The sequence below is a fragment of the Arabidopsis thaliana genome (genome assembly GCF_000001735.4).
Source record: "Arabidopsis thaliana chromosome 1 sequence".
NCBI classification, from domain to species: Eukaryota; Viridiplantae; Streptophyta; class Magnoliopsida; order Brassicales; family Brassicaceae; genus Arabidopsis; species Arabidopsis thaliana.
Genome location: NC_003070.9, coordinates 6,928,816 through 6,948,971, shown reverse-complemented (window position 1 = coordinate 6,948,971; position 20,156 = coordinate 6,928,816). Strand labels below are relative to the sequence as shown.

At 36.2% G+C, this 20,156-nt stretch overlaps 7 protein-coding genes, 1 long non-coding RNA gene and 3 other non-coding genes across 15 annotated transcripts; 5 read left to right on the top strand and 6 right to left on the bottom strand.

Moving 5' to 3' along the window:
• The first annotated feature begins 28 nt into the window (after window positions 1–28).
• AT1G20040 lies at window positions 29–112 on the top strand. The gene has a single exon. It is a non-coding gene; the product is annotated as a tRNA-Leu (tRNA).
• Window positions 113–1,627: 1,515 nt separating this feature from the next.
• On the bottom strand, window positions 1,628–3,547 carry AT1G20030 (Pathogenesis-related thaumatin superfamily protein). Of its 2 annotated transcripts, NM_202141.1 has the most exons (3): window positions 3,202–3,547; window positions 2,425–3,127; window positions 1,628–2,156 (listed from the first exon to the last, which is right to left on the bottom strand). In NM_202141.1, the coding sequence occupies exons 1-3, from the start codon at window positions 3,245–3,247 to the stop codon at window positions 1,955–1,957; spliced, it is 951 nt and encodes a 316-aa protein (NP_973870.1). In that variant the 5' UTR covers window positions 3,248–3,547; the 3' UTR covers window positions 1,628–1,954. The 2 variants fall into 2 exon arrangements, with proteins under 2 accessions (NP_973870.1, NP_173432.2); NM_101858.2 differs by having other exon boundaries at window positions 2,425–3,277.
• A 333-nt stretch (window positions 3,548–3,880) lies between these two features.
• FNR2 (ferredoxin-NADP[+]-oxidoreductase 2) lies at window positions 3,881–6,347 on the bottom strand. Of its 3 annotated transcripts, none has more exons than NM_101857.6 (9): window positions 6,017–6,347; window positions 5,489–5,744; window positions 5,257–5,390; window positions 5,103–5,181; window positions 4,926–5,017; window positions 4,731–4,808; window positions 4,591–4,653; window positions 4,259–4,493; window positions 3,881–4,171 (listed from the first exon to the last, which is right to left on the bottom strand). In NM_101857.6, exons 1-9 carry the CDS (start codon window positions 6,119–6,121, stop codon window positions 4,104–4,106), a joined length of 1,110 nt encoding a protein of 369 aa, NP_173431.1. In that variant the 5' UTR covers window positions 6,122–6,347; the 3' UTR covers window positions 3,881–4,103. The 3 variants fall into 3 exon arrangements, with proteins under 3 accessions (NP_173431.1, NP_001319047.1, NP_001077566.1); NM_001084097.1 differs by having other exon boundaries at window positions 3,956–4,171; window positions 5,257–5,387; window positions 5,486–5,744; window positions 6,017–6,255; NM_001332422.1 differs by having other exon boundaries at window positions 3,926–4,171; window positions 5,489–6,318.
• A 469-nt stretch (window positions 6,348–6,816) lies between these two features.
• On the top strand, window positions 6,817–7,099 carry AT1G05517. Its single transcript, NR_138911.1, has one exon. It is a non-coding gene; the product is annotated as an other RNA (long non-coding RNA).
• A 499-nt stretch (window positions 7,100–7,598) lies between these two features.
• On the bottom strand, window positions 7,599–7,687 carry AT1G20015. The gene has a single exon (NR_139766.1). It is a non-coding gene; the product is annotated as a snoRNA (small nucleolar RNA).
• A 452-nt stretch (window positions 7,688–8,139) lies between these two features.
• Window positions 8,140–11,253, top strand: TUB5 (tubulin beta-5 chain). Its single transcript, NM_101856.3, has 3 exons — window positions 8,140–8,887; window positions 9,908–10,177; window positions 10,257–11,253. The coding sequence occupies exons 1-3, from the start codon at window positions 8,491–8,493 to the stop codon at window positions 10,937–10,939; spliced, it is 1,350 nt and encodes a 449-aa protein (NP_564101.1). The 5' UTR covers window positions 8,140–8,490; the 3' UTR covers window positions 10,940–11,253.
• Window positions 11,254–11,305: 52 nt separating this feature from the next.
• On the top strand, window positions 11,306–12,074 carry TAF11b (TBP-associated factor 11B; the record flags this gene model as incomplete). The annotated part of the gene is made up of 2 exons (NM_101855.1): window positions 11,306–11,397; window positions 11,552–12,074. The coding sequence occupies 2 exons, from the start codon at window positions 11,306–11,308 to the stop codon at window positions 12,072–12,074; spliced, it is 615 nt and encodes a 204-aa protein (NP_173429.1).
• AT1G19990 (nucleolin) lies at window positions 12,044–13,754 on the bottom strand. The gene is made up of 4 exons (NM_101854.3): window positions 13,361–13,754; window positions 13,159–13,254; window positions 12,998–13,068; window positions 12,044–12,610 (listed from the first exon to the last, which is right to left on the bottom strand). The coding sequence occupies exons 1-4, from the start codon at window positions 13,643–13,645 to the stop codon at window positions 12,307–12,309; spliced, it is 756 nt and encodes a 251-aa protein (NP_173428.1). The 5' UTR covers window positions 13,646–13,754; the 3' UTR covers window positions 12,044–12,306.
• A 164-nt stretch (window positions 13,755–13,918) lies between these two features.
• On the bottom strand, window positions 13,919–15,957 carry AT1G19980 (cytomatrix protein-like protein). Its single transcript, NM_101853.6, has 5 exons — window positions 15,607–15,957; window positions 15,372–15,483; window positions 15,212–15,276; window positions 14,601–15,119; window positions 13,919–14,457 (listed from the first exon to the last, which is right to left on the bottom strand). Exons 1-5 carry the CDS (start codon window positions 15,808–15,810, stop codon window positions 14,329–14,331), a joined length of 1,029 nt encoding a protein of 342 aa, NP_173427.1. The 5' UTR covers window positions 15,811–15,957; the 3' UTR covers window positions 13,919–14,328.
• Window positions 15,958–16,145: 188 nt separating this feature from the next.
• AT1G19970 (ER lumen protein retaining receptor family protein) lies at window positions 16,146–17,960 on the top strand. 2 transcript variants are annotated; one of them, NM_101852.4, is made up of 6 exons: window positions 16,157–16,597; window positions 16,704–16,903; window positions 17,113–17,253; window positions 17,347–17,427; window positions 17,507–17,631; window positions 17,730–17,960. In NM_101852.4, exons 1-6 carry the CDS (start codon window positions 16,375–16,377, stop codon window positions 17,776–17,778), a joined length of 819 nt encoding a protein of 272 aa, NP_173426.1. In that variant the 5' UTR covers window positions 16,157–16,374; the 3' UTR covers window positions 17,779–17,960. The 2 variants fall into 2 exon arrangements, with proteins under 2 accessions (NP_001323300.1, NP_173426.1); NM_001332421.1 differs by having other exon boundaries at window positions 16,146–16,597; window positions 17,347–17,631.
• Window positions 17,961–17,986: 26 nt separating this feature from the next.
• AT1G19968 lies at window positions 17,987–18,711 on the bottom strand. The gene has a single exon (NR_143563.1). It is a non-coding gene; the product is annotated as an other RNA (non-coding RNA).
• Window positions 18,712–20,156: the final 1,445 nt, after the last annotated feature.

Here is a 20,156-nt window from a genome sequence, read left to right as displayed (position 1 = left end):
TGAATTTATGAGATCTTTAATCAGGAACGTCAGGATGGCCGAGTGGTCTAAGGCGCCAGACTCAAGTTCTGGTCCTCGTAAGAGGGCGTGGGTTCAAACCCCACTTCTGACATTATCTTTTTTTTTGGAAAATTTGTCCACACCAAGGTCAGGAATATATTCATGTTGCTTTTCTATATATTAGTTAAATTTAGATTATTGGTCCATCTGTTCTCCACTAATAAATTATTCTGACTCTCAAGTTAATAATTCGTTTGTTATTTTGTTTACTTATTTATTTTAATTATATTGTTAACATTTAATTCTAATTACTTACCTTAACATTAATAATAATTAAATTTGTTATATTTAAAGCGTAAATGAAAATGTTTTTTTTAATTTTGTCATCAGATATTATCAAAATGGTTATTAAAAACACCAAAAAAAAATATTTATCGAATTAGTTAAATCAAATTAATACACTCGAGGTAAATTGTTATAAACGTGCGGGTATTGGCCTAGTTTGTATTAAGACTTGTCATGATAGCCTGGCGTTCAACCTCGTGGTGGCATATAATATCAAAATACTTTGGTCTACATTTGCAAAAGGATAGAAAGCACGAGAGGCACATGTGAAAATCAATAAGGTTAATCCGGGTATCCATATCCTTTCTATAGCCGAACTAGATCCGAGTATAATTTTTGCCCCATCTGTTCTTTTTTTTTTTCTTTCTAATCCATTATAGAAATGTTTCCGTTTGTTTAGAAGGGTTATAAAAAGCTTAAAAATGAGAATTAGATTTAATAGTAGCTAGTGCCATAATAACTATGGTGACATAAAGTTTGAAAAATATTTGAGGAAAAACTTATGAATTTTTTTTGGTTACATCATTTAGTTAAAGGACTAGTTGAGCAAAAACTAAGAAATATTTAGTTTTATCATATATTTACATAATATTCTAATTTCTAATGTTTTTTTCTTATTATTATGTTCTTCTATAAAGAATGAATAATCTCATATTATAAATCAAGTTTTGTAAACTCTGATTAGTAAGCATGATTAATTATAAAAAATGTATAATATGAAGCATTTGGTGGGTGGGTGATATTCATAAAATCGACACCTTTTAGGCGCTGGAGGAGTTCGATGATAATTTTATGAATGTAGATGAAGCCGCCCTACACGATCTCATAAATAGAACTATGCCTAAAGATACGGATTATAAACATTGTAGTTGAATTTAAAGAGTATTAATACCCTACGTTGAGGAATAGCCCATGTTATGTCGTAAAAGAGGTGATTGTTTTTGTCTTTATTTGTCATGACGCTCAAAGTCATTTCCTTTAGATGTGGTAGCTGGATATCTTCATTGCCAGCAATCGCCTCACTAAACACTTGTGTGATAATATCGATACCCTTGTTTCAGATCGAACTCTGATTATGTACGTTTTAAATGACTTAAATTCCAAATTTGATAACAACATCAACATGATTAAGCATCGCCAACCATTTCCAAGCTTTGATGACGCTACAACAATGTTGTAATAATTATTAAGTTATTTAAAATTAAAATATTTCTATTTTTAAATAAATAAATATATATAAATATATATATATATATATATATATATATTAAAAAAAATTAGTTAAAAACCACCATTGTATATTGCCAAAATTTTAGTTTTTTAACATCAAAATTTTTAAAATTAATTATAAAATTATTCCTAAAAACTATGTTTAGACTTAAGACTAATCTAAAATACTACCAATATTAATGCTTTAATATAGCCTACTTTCTTGATTTTCCTTAAGAATGGTTTAATCATTCAACGTTTGGTCATGTGGAGTAAAAAGTTGACATTATGTGGAAAAACTTTAGAAATATTTTTACTATAGTGAGAAAAGGCCTTCTAAAGGCCCATACGTTCTTGTTTCTGCGCATACGTGGCAGACACTAAGACAAATAATCTCTGGTCAGAAGAACCACCACATACGACAAAAAGCAAGCGAGAGAAGAACGACTGTGATTGCTCGTGATACGCCGTGATACGTAGATGGTGAACCACTGCTTTCGTCCAGAGCACCTTCGTAGACCATCTGCGACGACGTCGTACTGCCGGAACTTGGACTTGTCGTCGTCATTGTCTCTGTGCTGTGTTCCTCAGCTGATTTTAGGCTGCAAATAAAGGAATAAGTGAATGAAGTTAGTTCCCACGTGTCTCTCTTTTATAGGAGCCTGACAAACAATGTCTATCATAAAACTCTTGAAAGAAAAACAAAACTTGTATAGCAAAATTAATGATTATCAATGGAATTGAGTATCTAGTAACTTCGATTATACAACAAGCAAAAAAATCCTACTTATGAAAGAGTAAATATTTCCTAATCACCTTTTAACGAAATGGGTGAAAGTAAATAGAAGAAGGGTATTAAAGGAATTTTACCTGGTGTTGGGAGAAGGACAGAAAGTGATGACGTAGTTGGGAGATTTCGCGCACGTAAATGTACTAGACTTATCGTCATACGCGTAGCTATAGGCGCGTGGACACGCGCTCTTGAAGATCCGCGAGTACGTAGACGGCTTACACGTGTCAGGCGATCCAAACGCGCCGCTGCAGCAATACTCCGGCTGCCGAAACGCCTCGCACGCACTTTTACACGCCATCGCCACCGCCTCCTTCCCGTCGACGCTATTCACCCTTAGCTCCGACGGGCAAGATCCGTTTAAATCGACGACGCAGCCGGTGCTGCTGCAATTCTGACCGGAGCCGCCTTGAGGAACCACCAGCATCTGGACATTGTAGCCGTCGACGAGACTGACATCGTAGAAATCGAGTCCTCCGGAGCCATCGAGAGTGAATTCAGCTAAAGTCGCAGGAGGAGCAGCTCCAGCGCCGGAGCATTCGATTTTTCCGGAGCCGCAATCTCCGGTGGCACACGAGAATTTTCCATCGGAATCGGTTGAGCAGAGTGTTCTTCCCCAGAAACGACCCCCCCATGATGACGGTGCGTTGATTGTACGCGTCTCGCCTTTCAGGAGGACGAAGCCGGTGGTTGGTAATGGAGAAACTCCGGCGTTAGATAGAATTCCCGGCCACACTGTGTAATCGCATTTGTTTGAAAATGTGAAGCTCCTTGACATAACTCCTAAGATTGAAAAAAATGAAGAAATTTAAAAATAATTAGAGTCTTTAAATATGTGAGATCAGGCAGATTCTTACCGGAGAAGAACAAATTCGATAACAAGAAGAAGAAGGTCAATGCCATGATTATGTTGAAGAGAAATCTGAACGCTCTGTTTCTTCTTCTTCAGGGAGCGAAACAGAGAGGTATAACAGAGAAGTGATTTAAAGAGTTAATTCTGTTGACGATCTTTTTATTAGCTACAATCAAGTGTTGCTGTATATTGGTATGTCTGATGACGTGGTTGAATTTTAGTGGATATAGGATTTAGCCGTTGATCAAATGGTTACTGACAAATGAGCCTCTGACAAAAAGAAAAGAGAGAATAAACATTAGCCTGCTAGATTTCTCCTTTTTTTGGTCGGCTTCAAGAAAAAATCTCAACCATACTATTGTCTTCATAGAAATTGTAAAAATCTCAACCATACTATTGTCTTCATAGAAATTGAAAATATCTTCAATCGAGATTCTTTTTCTTTTTCTCATGATATTTTATGGCTTGGAGTTGGAGGTAACATTATAACCTTCATGAATTAGTAGTCCAACCCAAAATCAACTAACGACTCAAGTATTCAAGTGTCCTAAGAAACCATTACTTTGTTTAAATAGATGCATAAAAGAATAAGATTGGATATTGTTAAAGGATTGGTTAGCTACCATAAAATACAGATTGCTGTCAACTGAAGGCAATTCATTAACCATTTGTTTTTTTCCTTATCAATTAGTTAAAGAAAATGACATTTTTTTTAGATGGATAAATATCAATGTGTCATTTAACTTAAAGCAAAATAATGGGAAGAAGTAAATGATAATGATTAAAGAACTCTTTTTTTAGTATAACATATCTAAAAAACTTATCTTCAAAATACAGAAATTCAGAAGCGAAAATTACAGTTTTGTTCAGCTATACTTTGCTACAGAAATGTCAAAGGCTTTTTGATCAGTAGACTTCAACGTTCCATTGCTCTGCCTTCTTCAACTGCTTCTTGTAATCAAACCAGTCAATACCTAAAACCACCACAAAGTCATTAGAGTGTTATTGCTTATGCAATGAATGTTTCAAGAATTGGAGTGTTATTAATTAGCTCTTCTTACCGTCATTTGCAGCCAATGAGACCATAATGTCATCAATTCCTTTCTCCATTCCCTTGAGTCCACACATGTAAACAAAAGTGTTGTCTTTCTTCAACAACTCCCATAACTCAGCTGCGTATTGCGCCATCCGAGTCTGGATATACATTTTCTCTCCTTTATCGTTCGCTTGTTCTCTGCTTATCGCGTAATCCACCCTGAAGTTCTCGGGGGCCTTTGCTTTCATCTTATCAAACTCCTGATTTTCAAAACAAAAAAAAAAGAGGATTGATTTTACTTAATGATTTGGAAGGATTTGAAGAATGAAACCAGAAGAAGAGTTAGCGTGTGTGTGCCTCTTGGTAGAGCAAAGAGCTAGTGGTTGGTACACCCAAGAACAACCAAGCTAAGCCATTGAACTGCATTCCAACGATTGCAAAGATGTTAGATTTTAATACATTTTGGTCAAAATCAAAAAGATAATCATTTACTTTACCTTGTAGTCATCATGTTTCTCAAAGAACATCTTCCATAAGAAAGACCTGAAAGGAGCAATTCCTGTCCCTGTGGCAAGCTGTGGTGTTCATGAAGAAGAAGGATGTTTACTAGTGTTTAATGATGTTTCAAGAAACAGAACCTATAGAGGTTTAGTCATAAGCAAGTCAAGATATTTGAGGTTTAAGGGAGAGACCATAATAACGGTGGCGTTTGGATCCTTTGGCATAAGCATTTCTTTGCCTACAGGACCAGTCAGCTTAACATCACTTCCGGGTGCCAAATCACCTGAAAAATAAAGTAAAAGAAAACACAATAGTTGAATAAGTGAATAAGTTATAAACTTACACAAGACTTATTCATTAGTACTTACACAAGAAATTTGAGCAAACTCCTTTAACAGTCTCTCCTTGGTCATTAGTATAAACAAGTCTTTTAACACACAAAGAAACCTGAAACAACTCCTTCATTCACTTAACCAGACAAAACAAAGCCTCGTAAAATTTGTAAAGGAAATGGTTTATTACGGTTTCAGAATTGCCGAGATCTCCAAGAGCGCTGCTTGCAATGGAGTAAAGTCTGACCTTGTGAGGCTTTCCATTCTTGTCAATTCCATCTGCAATCACACCAACAGATTGTCCTTCTCTGTACGGGATTTCTCCTATCGAAGACACATAAATGCTACTTCAATTACCATCAAGAAAAGAATCATTATAAAGTAAGAAACATGTTGTGAGAATCAAGTAATGGAATCACTACCTTGATGGCTGAAAACCATGTGCCAGGTCTCTCCAGGAGCATCATCAGCTGTGATTTTGGTGTTGAGAAGGCATTTTCCAGTGTAAGGCTCTTTTGGTCTGTACCTGTTAACAATCACACCTTCCTCGTTCTTCTTTGACACTTTCTCTACTTTCTTTGCAGGAGTAGGAGTATCTGTTTCTGTTGTGATTTGTGCTTTTATGGAAAACACTCTTTTACCTGTCACTACATTGTTGCTTTTGTAGTAAAAAGCACCCTTTTAAACACACCCAACAACAAAACCAGAGAGACCTAATCAAGATCCCATCAACAGTACATTGATCTTCCAAAAGTTTTTGGTCATATTTGAGAAAACCCAGAAGCACATTTATCCAAATTCCAAAACTTTACTTAACATGTTACTTACAAGACCCAGAAGATTATTAGCAAAACCATAAAAGCAGAGCATCTCTAGACTCTCGACTACACAACTTTTTTTGTGGGATCTTGACTTTATCATTATCCAGTTGAGAAAAGCTTATAAAGTACCTTAGTAAACCTGATCCTTTCAGGAGCAATGGCACAACTTGTAGCGGGAAAAGAAGAAGAGTTTGAAGATGTGAGAGAAACAGCAGCATTCATGGTAGTCGCCATTGCAGAGCAAATGAGATCAAACTGAGAGAAAATATCAGAGGAATATAAAAAGGAATCACAAGGAGAAAGATAAGAGAAGGATTACAAGACATTTGTGTTTGGGTGGATGAGGTTTTAAGAAGAGAGTATCTCGTTCATCAAAGTTGTGGTTATCGTTATTTGACTTGAGGAAGCTATATATCTCTTTTGTTTTTTTTCCTCTAAATATCTTGTGTGTATAAAATACGAAAATCAACTCAAAACATAAGTTTTAACACATGTTTTTTTTATATTAAAACCCCATAATTATATTGTTTTTTCATTGCTTTGCACTTTTTTATTTTCCAGAACTATTTTACCCTCAATTAAGTTTCAAATCTCATTAGACACAATCCAATTGTATTTAAAATTTTAATTATAAAGCACACCAAAAATATGATGTGGTCAAGCTTTATACAAGGGCCCTTTCCTTTAAATATACTTTACAATGTTTTATTTTTGGACAAGATATTATCACCCATAACTTTCCTACCTGATCAAAATTATATCATATTTTACCATTTCACTTTTCAATCAATGCCTATATATCCACATTTGCAAAATGATGAATGTATATACAAAATTGAAGTTGTGGATTGTTTTGTTTTAGGGAATCTAGTTTACATATGGAGATGATGTCACTTCCAAGAGAGTTGGTACTATCCAACGCTCTCTCTTGTTTCCAAGATGTTTCGTCTATCGGTTGCATCACCTGAACTATACGCGAGACGGTCCCTTTTAGACTGTCCCGAATGCTATATCTATGTTTTCATGTTGAACCTCCCAGCTAAACTCAGCTGGTATGTTCTCGACCGGAAAACATCAGGTCCTAGTACAGCTAAGAGCTAACAATCTCTTGGTGGCTGTTCCCTTGCTCCACTTACATAGTTATATGTCTCTACGTTCAAGCTTAGCCGTCGTTGGTTCAACAATCTTTGTCATGAGTGCTTGTCTGTATTGCTCATGGACTGCCCATCTAACATGTGTGCCACGCAGATGACTGTGTCTAGTAGCATAGAAAAAACTTGTGTGTACCCCTTGATTGTGTCGAATAAAACAGAAAGCTCAAAGTTTACATGAATTACTAAATTGTTTCTCTTTAAAATCCTTAAACTATGTACCATATATGCATATGGGATTAAGATAATTACTACGCAATAATCGAAGTCTAATTCAGGGAGACTAATCCAAGTAATTCACAATCTTGATTAAGAGATCATTGGTAGTTAGAAGTTTCAGTGCATAACAGTTTCTCAATTGGTCAATGTATTTACTTTATTGTTTCGGTCATCTCCACAAGGTCGTCAAACCATATACAGATATACTATAAAGTAGTATAACACAACCAATTCCATAAATCTCTTTTCTCAATATGAAAAACGAACTAGATTAACTACAAATCAACAAGAGTTTGGATTAAAACAAAAACAAAGGAGATTTGGGAAAGAAGAAAGTTTATCATCAGAGAGGAGTGATCGGTACATCAATCGGCCACAAAAGGCCTCAGACGACCGTCGTGAGAATTTTAGATCAAATCTCATCACTTGAATTTAACTTCTTCACATCAAAAAATCGATTACTTTAGCAAAGTAAAACAATATCAAAGATGAAAGCTACAAAAACACGAAGAAAAAAGAGACGAATATAGCCGGCGATTATGGGTACTGAAGACTAGTTTGCCTTTTTATATAGGATGATGGAGCAAATCTAGGGTTTAGTTTGACAATTAAAGCATACGACACCGTTTATTTTTAAATGGGCTCGTCTATTTATCTACATGTCTGGCCCATGTATGACTTTACTAGATCTAGTTCTGAAATTGAAAGTTATAAATTTTTGTATAGATTACTTTCTTCTTCCTTATTTTTAACACACAATTTATTATATGAAAACAATTTAACTACATTAATGAAAAAAATACAATTTTTTCAATAATACAATTTTGCATAACGTGCTCCCATATCTCTACTCTACAACTGGGAAAAAATATATTATAAAGCTTGTTTTTGTATAGACATATTCATGTGTATACAACATGTCAACAACATACATTGGCAATATATGCACATGCATGCTCCAAGTTGCTAATTAAACACTGAATCTGAAATCTGAAATTATGCCAATCTAAAAACCTTTCGGCGGTAAATTTTGAGTGAATAAGACAATGTAAAATGACTAAGATAAAAAAGTGTTAGGTGGGGTGAAAAAAAACAGAGAATAAAAACCTCGCAAGCGAGGGAAGTGATGAATAACAGAGACAATTGGTTATATTAGCTGTCACTCCCATCTTTCATATTCCTTCACCATCTCTCTCTCTCTCGATCTTGTGAACCACTACACACACTAACACAATGAGAGAGATCCTTCACATTCAAGGTGGTCAATGCGGTAACCAGATTGGTTCCAAGTTCTGGGAAGTCATCTGCGACGAGCACGGCATCGATTCCACCGGACGTTACAGTGGAGACACTGCAGATCTCCAGCTTGAACGTATCAATGTCTATTACAATGAAGCTTCAGGTGGAAGATACGTTCCTCGTGCTGTTCTTATGGATCTTGAGCCTGGTACTATGGATAGTATCAGATCCGGACCGTTTGGTCAGATCTTCCGTCCTGATAACTTTGTCTTTGGTCAGTCTGGTGCTGGTAATAATTGGGCTAAAGGTCATTACACTGAAGGTGCTGAACTTATTGATGCTGTTCTTGATGTTGTTCGTAAAGAAGCTGAGAACTGCGATTGCCTTCAAGGTACTATATATATCTTTTTCTGAATTTTCCATTATACGCAAATTTTCTATAGTGTTTGATGTCGTGCATCATAATTCGTATATTTACTGGATTTAGTTTGATTCAATAATCATTTCATTCGTAATTTGTCTGACGTCACCGTATCGATAATCGTTTATCACCATAGATCTCTTCTTGTAATATAGTATGATATCTATCTACATAATTAGTAAAATTAGGTCACGGTTTAGTAAGTGTACTATAGTATGTTTTTTTTATTCTTTTTTTTTTTACTTTGATGATCTTGTTTATCTATTATTGGTGTGCATCAGTGCATGTGGGTTCTTATTCAGTAATACGATCAATCAAATCGTCTTATTTAATGTAATTGCAAGACAGCAACGAAATAATTGAAATGCAAGTGCTGTTTTCTGTGGAGTGGGATGTTAGCACTTATTATTGGTAGGGCCAAGCTGTTTTGTATAGTATTGAGATATTTTTTTGTCAAGTTTTTTTCTTCATATTAAAGCTTCAGAGATAAGATATTATATCATTGTGATGTCGTGATCAAAACATTTTCAAGGCACCGTGATTACGGGATAAAAGATGGAGTGGTCCTACTACATCATATAGATTTCTTGGAATTTTGTAGTAAAAAGTTAATAAAAATCTCTTTTGCCTTTAGAGTTTATAGATAATGCTTGTGGAGCCCAAACAACAATCTCACGTGATTCGTTTTTTTAGTTACTTTTGGTCAGGTCTCACGTGATTCGTTTTATACATTGATTATTTAACTTCAATTATAACTATGAGTCTATGACTACTAGTGTGCATTGTTATTATTGGGGAGAAATATTTTTTAACGCATATTGTAGATTCATTGATTATTGTTTTAAAGCATTGTAGATTCACATAAACATTATAGTTGATTTAGTTAGCAAGGACTAGTAACAAGATGTTTGCTTGACTATATATGAACACTTTTTCGTCTCATCGATGGAACCAATACTATGTGAATCATGGGGCTGCATTATTTTACAGGGTTTCAGGTGTGCCATTCGTTGGGAGGAGGCACAGGTTCAGGAATGGGAACACTATTGATATCGAAGATCCGAGAGGAGTATCCAGACAGAATGATGCTCACTTTCTCTGTTTTCCCATCTCCTAAAGTCTCTGACACAGTCGTTGAGCCTTACAATGCAACTCTCTCTGTCCATCAGCTTGTAGAGAACGCTGATGAATGCATGGTCCTCGACAATGAAGCTCTCTACGATATCTGCTTCCGTACCCTCAAACTCAGCACTCCTAGCTGTAAGTACACCCAATTCTTATCCTCCATTAACCCAAAATGTATTTAAAACTAATTCTGATACATTGCATGATGATGTAGTTGGAGACTTGAACCATTTGATCTCCGCAACAATGAGCGGTGTGACTTGCTCCTTAAGGTTCCCCGGACAACTAAACTCTGACCTCAGGAAACTCGCGGTGAACCTAATCCCATTCCCTCGTCTCCATTTCTTCATGGTGGGTTTTGCGCCCCTCACTTCCCGTGGCTCGCAACAATACATCTCACTCACCGTTCCTGAGCTGACTCAACAAATGTGGGACTCCAAAAACATGATGTGTGCAGCTGATCCACGTCACGGACGTTACCTCACAGCCTCTGCTATTTTCAGAGGACAGATGAGCACAAAAGAAGTCGACGAGCAAATCCTAAACATACAGAACAAGAACTCGTCTTACTTCGTTGAGTGGATCCCAAACAACGTGAAATCCAGCGTTTGTGATATCCCACCAAAGGGGCTCAAAATGGCGGCGACGTTTGTGGGTAACTCGACGTCGATTCAAGAAATGTTCAGGAGAGTGAGTGAGCAGTTCACGGCTATGTTTAGGCGTAAAGCGTTTCTGCATTGGTACACAGGAGAAGGAATGGACGAAATGGAGTTTACGGAAGCTGAGAGCAATATGAATGATTTGGTCGCTGAATACCAACAGTACCAAGATGCTACTGCTGATGAGGAAGGTGAGTATGATGTTGAAGAAGAAGAGGAGGGAGATTATGAGACTTGATCCACCAAATCAAACATTTTACTTAAAAGACAAGGAAACGACTCTTGGAAATCTCTCTATTTAAATTTGATTGAAAAACATTGAAAAAATGGGAAATTTGTTTAAATGTGTTTTTTGTTTGAGTAATTTGTTCAAAGAAAGTTTGAAGTTTCCATTTATTTTGGGTGTCTTGTATTTTCCATTTGAGATAATACGTCCTTGCTTCTCAAGCTACTGTGTAGTATATAAATTTTACACTTCTCTCAATTGTCCCACATCGAGTAAATTAGTATAAAGGAAGCTAAACTTTTGCCTCTATAAATAAAGATACTTCATTTCCCACCGACTTTTACATTTGGGCTTCTTAAAAAATAGGCTTGACAATAAATGGCCTTTAACGCAAGGTCTTGTTGTTTTGCTAGTAGCAACGAGCGGGTTACTTGTAACTGCAATTGTCTGAAAGATCAGCCAGTGCCAAGGTACTTGTAATTACAAGTACAAAAAATTGATTTCTTTGAGTTCATGTTCATGTCGGATTTTTTCTAGTGTGGTCGGATGTGCAACAAAAAAATTGGCTGAATTTTGGAGTTTTAAGATCCAAAGATATGTGATTTTCGTTAAGGTTTTATTAAGAATGAAGCATTCGAAGGATCCGTTTGAAGCAGCAATGGAGGAGCAAGAGGAATCACCTGTTGAAACCGAGCAGACTCTTGAAGGAGATGAGAGAGCTGTGAAGAAATGTAAAACGTCCGTTGTTGCTGAAGCGAAGAACAAAGATGAAGTTGAGTTCACCAAAAACATAACTGGTGCTGATCCTGTGACTAGAGCCAACAAGATGCAGAAGATTTTATCACAATTTACAGAGGAACAAATGAGCAGATATGAATCTTTCAGAAGATCTGGTTTTAAGAAATCAGACATGGAGAAGTTGGTACAGAGAATCACAGGGGGTCCGAAGATGGACGACACTATGAACATCGTTGTGCGTGGTATCGCAAAGATGTTTGTTGGCGACCTTGTGGAAACAGCTCGAGTTGTTATGAGGGAAAGGAAGGAATCAGGACCTATTAGACCTTGCCATATCAGAGAGTCATATCGAAGACTAAAGCTCCAAGGAAAAGTGCCTCAAAGATCAGTTCAACGGCTTTTTCGCTAGTCAGAATGACGAGGTTACAAAGTAGTGACATGGACGAAGAGTAACTATCATGCTCTAAACCAAACGTGATTAAGTCTTTGCTTAATAACTAAAGAAGTACACGATAAGATCAGAAACAATTGGCCATCTCTCTCATTACTCTTAAAGAATTCACCTTTCAAGCATTCTACAAATTGACTCCCTAAGAAACGATTACAAATAACACAATGAGATTTCAGTCTTTTAATTCAACCTACTTGGCTCTAGCCTTTTTAGAGACTCTGCTAGCCAAAAAATCATCATCTGAGTCGTCATCATCAGAGTTCTTCTTCCTCTTCTTCGTGGTTGGTTTCGAATCATTTCCCTTCTTTTTGTTTGACAAAGCTTCAGATGGCGACTTTTGTACTTCCTTCTTCTTCACGGTCACTGATTTGGAGTTGCTTCTTGGAGTAGAAGCAGCAGATTTTACTGGAGAACTTAATTTTCCACCCTTTTGCAGTTTCTTCTCAAGAACTTTCTTTGCTTTTTCGGCTGGAAGCAATCCAGACTCCATCAACCTGTGATCAAAACCACAAAAGGGTTTTCAAATAAACAAAGCAATCTAAAAGCAAATATTACACATAACCATCACAGATCATATAATCAATGCTTTGAGTGACTGGTTTGAAAGGACTCCCCTTTCTTACATACAATGTGAGTCCAATTATGATGTTCAAAATTTATGCGAACTAGCTTAAACCGTGTCGCAAAACACAAGAGACCATCGAAAATCAAACGCAAGTATGCATCAAGTCCCAAAAGAATAATTTAAGGTGTAGGACTCAGTTTGCAGATTGAGTGATCAAACACAAATAATCAGATACATACCAAACACAAAACATTAAGTGTAAGTGTTTTAAAGTTGCAGAACAATGTAAGGCAGAGAAAGGAATAGAAGAGCTTACCAAATCTGAGCCATGTCGCTAGTGGGAATTTGTTTGTAAAGTGACTCGTAGAAAATCCTAAGTGGATCTCTCTGCAGAATTGCAAAATCAACAAAAGAAATTCTTCAGACGAATTCAACAACAAATCTAAAAAGCAGAGAAACAGAGCAGCAAAAAAATACCTCATCAGGCTGCTCTCTCTTCTGACCAGGCAAATCATATACTTTTCTTTCTCTCTTTTTCTTTACTTCTTCTTCTTTCTCTGGTTTCTTATTCTCCTATAAACAAAGAGAGAGACTCATAATCAAAACAATGCCTCATCAAATATTTTACCATCCTCAATATTTATACTCAAACAGAGAGAGAAAGAAATAAAAATCGAACCTTTGAGACACCAACAGAAGAATTCCTCTTAGAAACAGGCTTCTTCTCATCGTCTTTATCAATCTCTTCCTTCTTCTTCACTGGCTTAGCTCGAGACCCAGATACAGATGACTTGATAGGTTTGTTATCATCATCATCGTCATCGTTCTCTTCTTTCTTCAATTTCTTCGAACCAGCATTGTTACCGTTCGTGGGTTTCTTCTTCGCAAAGGAACTCAAGCTCTTATTGTCTTCCTCAGCCTCCTCTTTCATCTTCATAGCTTTCACATCCTCCGAAGGTGGCATCTTCTTCTACCAAATCAAAAAAAGTCGAAACCTTTGATGAAATTTTTGTGAGAGATTTGAGAAGAGAAACCGCTGTGTTCCTCCGTCAATTGTGCCCTAATCCAAAAATAAGAGGAGGCTTGGAGACGGCGTCGTTTAAACCCAAAAGCAAAATCATTCCACTGAACCGGACCGAAATTTAGCGGTTTAAAGAAGAAACCGGTTAAATACGAAACGTTTCTGCAATAAGCCATACTTGTTGTATACAGAATCGAAGTTGGATTTGAATTGGTGCGAAGCAGAAAGCTCACTTTCACACTCAGTGATTCGACATACAACACCAATACCAAGAAGCAAATGATCTTATTCAAAATATCAAATCCATACAAGAGGGAATTCTCAGCTATAAACAAAATAAAACCGGAAAAAAAATCTTCTTCAAAGCCGCTTGAAATCTTTGTTGCATTGGCAGATGTTCCGCCATTGCTGTTTTCTTCTTTGGTTAAGCTTCAAGACACAATAATACAGAGGAAATAAACACAGCTGCTAGATGCAATATGAGCTTCCTAAAGAAACTAATGTAAGAGTTATACTAGATGCTAATGGGTGTGGTCACTGGTCAGTTGCATGATATACATCAGGGGCTTGATCCTAAATACAAATAGGTTACATGCAGATTTCAATAACCTAAATTCTCTAATAATTTATATGGCTCCATTAGATGGAGACTTCAACTTGGGAAGCCTAAAAGTCGAAGTGAAGAGCTTTGGGACTTCTGAAACCGAGACCGGTGTCATGTTCTTCGCTCTTTTCCTCTTTGAGCTTTTGCTTACCTGATCAAAAGATTCAAAAGTTAATCAACATGTTTCTGCTGTAAGATGATCGAAATTAATTAAACAATGTATATAATCCTTCTGTTCTCTCGGCTCCTAAGAATTTAAAAACACACAGACCTCAAGCATATTCAAATCTATACCTTTTCATTTGTTGTTGATGCAGCAGACTTGTCTTTCTTAGTAGATATATGAGATCCCACCGTATTTCCATTGCTACGCTTTTCAAGTTTGGTGCATCGAGTTAAAACCGGTGTGAACCCACGAGACTTCTTTGCAGACTCTAGATCCCTTGTGAGTTTTGAGATTTCCTCATCTTTCTTAGTAGAATTGGTCTCCATTTCAGCCATCTTAGCCTTTAACCTTGAGATAGTCTCATCCTTCTCTTGATTAGATGACTGAAGCTGCTCTTGATAAGATATAAGACTGGAAATTTTCGTATTCGCTTGAACGATCTCATCATCTTTCCTCTTTAACTTATCAGTGAATTCACTCTCGATACATTTGAACTGATTCCACGCAAACCCGTTTTCTCGTAAAAGATCAGATACCTCACATTTCTTTTCAGAAGCAAGCTTCTCATACTCAAGTTTCAGTTTTCTGATTTTTGCTTCCAATGACTTAATAGCCGTACCTTCTGAATTGCCACTTACACTCTCCACCTGCACATTTTATATAAAACCAACAAGCATTGTATGAGATCCTAAAACAAGAAAACACAGAAGAGCTTACAAAAATTGAAACTTTCACTTACATTTGTATTCAGAGTGAGGAAATCAAACCAAGCCTTGAAGTCTTTTAACTCATCCAGCGAATGCTCTGCAGTTTCCAAATTGGTTTCATGAAGCTTCACATGTTGTAGAAAACGAAAGGAACAAACTTTATTATAATCTGTTACCAAATAAGCCACTCACCTAGTTTCAAATTGCAAAGAGAACGATCTTTCTCCTTTAAGCCACACAAGAGATTGCTTTTATAGGTCTCCAGTAACTGAAACATCTTAGTCGTTTCAATTTCTTTCATCATCTGAAAACAATTGAAAATTTCAGAGGAATTAAGAGCATTACACTTCAAAATTGTTTAGGAGAGAGCGAAACCCTAAAAAACCTAACTTTATCTGAAACAAGGAATCAAAAAGGGGGTTTTTACCAGAGAGAGTTGATCCTCGTAATTTCGAACATCAGAGAGCCAATTTTCGTTATTAGTCTTGATCTCACTTTCAAGAATCTTCTTGTCTTTGAGAAGCGACTCAAGCTGGTCCTGTTTCGTCTGTAAAATCTTGACCAAACTCTTGAAAATCGTTTCCCAGTTTTCCCGTTCCGACGAATCTCCAGAAACCGATTTCACAACCATCTCAAAAAACCCAAATTCGAATTACCAATTGAAGAAGCACACTTCACAGAAGAATTTTAAGAAGAAGAAGAAAAAAATTGTAGAGAGAGAGAGAGAGATTTTCTAGAGAGATATAAGACCGTTAGAAGAATTAGAAGTTGCAAGACCAGAAAAAAAAAAGAGAGATTCGGTGCATATAAAGTTTTAAAGCCACACGCGCTCTTCATTGGGCCGTTAATGGGCTCGTTCTTCACCACACGATCGATCACACGTGCCAAATTAGTTAAACTGGTTTTGTAAATTCTTTCGTTCAAACCAAACCGGTTTAGTGTAATAAATACGATAGATGCATCAGACAAGAAGAGACGAAGCCAAAGTTAACAAGAAACTATCAGTCTCTCACCTAACAGCTTCCACGTGTCTTCCTCGCGAAAGTAATGGCATTGCCATTGTATGGTTGCGTTAAGAATTCTACAGATCATTCATTCCCCAATTCAATACGAAGACGAAGTTGTGTGATAATCATTCATTAATCACACATTTGATCTGAGCGAGGGAGAGAGAGAAAGAGATCTTGTCCGAACGATGAAGGCGGAGAAGAATCCGATTCAGTCCGTAATGGCGTGGATTCGCCGGCAACCGCCAAAAGTAAAGGCTTTTCTTGGCGTGGTAACGGCAATGACGGTGCTTGTTCTCCTCAGGGTGATTGTTCATGAACACGACAATCTTTTCGTCGCTTCTGAGGCTGTACATGCCGTTGGTATCGCTGTTCTTATCTATAAGCTCACAAAGGAGAAGACTTGTGCTGGTATTAGGTTTTAAGAATGGCTTGATTAGATTTGATTCTCAAAGTATGTGATGGGCTAATTTGTTTCATTGATTTTGACATTTTGAAAATTGATGATTTAAAACAGGGATATCTCTCAAGACACAGGAGCTAACGGCTTTGTTTCTGGCTGTGAGATTGTATTGTAGCTTTGTAATGGAGTTTGATCTTCATACATTTCTTGATTCAGCTACTTTGGTGACCACTCTTTGGGTCGTTTATATGATCCGTTTCAAGCTTAGACCTACTTATATGGAAGATAAAGACAATTTTGCTATCTATTTCGTCGTAAGTTTACCAAACTCTTTGTTGATAGATTATGTTAAATGTGTTTTTGAGTGTTGAACTTGTGTAATAGAATAATGTATGAGTTCACAATTTCAACTTGGTTAGTTTATATCATAAAAAGAACTTTGGAACTTGTATATTGATTGTTGTTGAGAATCTTCATGGCGATGTAATGTTTGTTTTGAGAGCTTTACTCTGATTTGCTTCAGGTAATCCCATGTGCTGTTCTGTCTTTCTTCATTCATCCATCAACACGTCACCACATCATAAACAGGATTTCTTGGGCATTCTGTGTTTATCTTGAAGCTGTTTCAGTTCTTCCTCAATTAAGAGTCATGCAGAACACTAAGGTACTCGATACTACTGCGCTTTAAAGCCTTGAGCTTTTTGCTACCACAGTGCTGAGTCTGAATCTTTCTTGAATGTTATGTCTTTTTTCGCAGATTGTGGAACCATTCACTGCACATTACGTATTTGCTTTGGGAATTGCTAGGTTCTTGAGTTGTGCACACTGGATCCTTCAGGTTCTGGAGTTTTTATCCTTGTTAGGCTACACATATCTCCATATTGTAATGTTTCTAAAAATGATTTAAACGCTTGTAGGTGTTGGATACGCGAGGGCGGTTACTGACTGCATTAGGGTCTGGACTGTGGCCTGTAATGGTCCTCATCTCTGAAATAGTCCAAACCTTCATTCTTGCAGATTTCTGCTATTACTATGTTCAGAGGTAAAAAACGTTTGGTCCACGCCCATTATATAATCGCGATATTGTTGAAATGTTTTGAATGTCTAAAGATTTAGAATTTGTTCTGTTTTTGGGAACAGTTTAATGGGTGGACAGCTCGTTCTTCGACTCCCGTCTGGTGTGGTGTAAAAAGCTCTGCGAAAATGGAGTGCTTGAGCTTGTGGAGAGGTTTAATGATTAGGGATTTTGAGACACTCGTATGATTTAAAAGTTTTTGATAGCAAAGAAGCATTAATGTTAATTCAGATTTTAGTTGTGATGACGTTTTGACTCCACGATCATATGATTTGATACACAACGCTTACAGTTACAACTCTTGGTCTCTTGGAATGATAGTGGAAAGAACTAAACACAACCTGCTTCCTTTAAAATTGGTTGGAAACGGATCAACAAATATAAGTCTCGATGTTCTCTAACATTCATGGAAGACAACAATTGTGAGGTCCATTTTGGTTATTTGAACTCGAGATTTACTTTCAGGGAAACATGCAGAGACTGTGAATACAGATTAATAAGAGTTTGAGCTTAAGAGAAGAAAATTTTGAGTTATCTAGAAGAAGAAAAGACATGAGATCATTATTTTTCTTTGAAGTTTGACTAAACGTAAAAACGGTCGTGATCATGAGCAATCCGGTCTTCACTTTCTTGTTGAGACTTATTGAAAAAGTCTATACAATCTGAGATAGCTTCACTGTAGTGAGATTGTGAGGAGTAGTATGAATTACTGCACGATATCTTCGGCGTCTCTAGCCTATCACAACCATTGCCGAAGTCAGCGGTTTTGTGAGGACGTACGGTTGCGGAGGAGGAAGAAGGAAGCGCGAAGATGATCTTCATGAAAATTTTGCGGAATTTGGAGAAGAGCTTCATTGATGAAGATAAACCTATGAAGGTATTGTGATTATGATGATGGTCCAAGTAACGATGATGATTAAATGGTTCGTTTATATGAATGGTGAAGGAGTGCGAGTGTGTGTTAGGATGAGCTCTCTGAAATGGTTTTTGCATAGTTTGGTGTATATTATAAAGTCTCTTATAGCCTGTCTTGCATGTGTTTTGTTTGATTGTGATGCTCGTATTTATAGACTTATTTATACACATTGTAAGGGGTTGTTAGGAGCTTTTCATAATCTATATTTTCTTTACATAAATATTTGATATTGGGTTTTAAAATATTAAAATATTGATATTTGAAGGATTAATATAAACGTTAATGAAAAAAGCAAGTTGAGACTTGAGAGAATAAGTGAAGGTTGCATGTGAACAAATCATTTGTATGGGCTTCCTTTGTCTTCGGCAAAGTGACCTTTTTTGTGTATACGAAACTTGGATATAGATGAATATATGTAAGGATTAATCATGTAACATCTTCAGGATACATTAAATAAATTTATTATGATTACTTTGGTAGACCAACCAAGAAAGTACTGGACAAAAATCATATAGATTTAAAACAAAAATTTGTAAAGATTCAAGAGAAGGGAAAACTTTTACTATTTTAATTTGTAGAAAATTTAGAAGTAGCTTATGTTATCGCATGGATAATGCTGAATTTAATTTTAAGAGACCGACCTTCGTTGACAGTGACGAAACATGATGCCGAGAATTAATAAACGGTTAATCATTGGCTGATTATATATGTAATTAAGGCAAAACTAAAAGCCGAAGTACTAGTAAGTATAATTATTATATATGGTGTTGAAACTAAGTTGTGGTCCTGCAGCTTCAGATACATTGTGCACTTGGGTTTGACCTAGCTAGTTAATTAGTGACGAAGATTAAGGACCATTCCGTAGCAAAAAAAAAACTTATAAAAAAACTTATAAAAAAAATGAATATTGCCAAGAGAACAAAACAAGAGTTTGATTTAAAATTTGAGTATGTTTCTACAAACAAGAGCAGATGCTTTTGATGAAATGAGTAGAGGATGAGGGGTTTCTAATTATAAGTTATACTTGTTGGTACAATAACTTAAGACAGTTATGATTATGTCTTCTACTTTAAGATTAAACAACACCTGATAATCATAACTAAGTTCAATTACTTTATCATTTCTCTGAGTTTATTAAGACTAATTCTGTTTAATTATGTCGAATATTAAAATAAGACCAGTTCAATTGGTTTCAAGTTTTTGGTGTATAGAATAGTACATTCATGATTCATATATTAATAACTGGTTTTGTGATTTGTGATGAAATTAGCTAGAGACCCTCTGAGTCTGTTGATCTGCTCATATATAAATGACAACCCAAAATATATTTAATGGTCTATAAATTTATAACAAATTTGAGGTTGCTGTCTATTTAAGTCCGGATGGTGACACTAAACTACATATCCTATCATTTTATCTCATCAAGCATGAGGCCTATAGATAAGGGGAACATGAATTATTTAGTTGAATACTGGACTTGATTGTTGGATAGTATTATGTTGCAGTAATTTACGTGAGAAACGATTATATTGTACGATTTCAAAATGATGATTCATGTAGTTTATAGTCTGTGAGA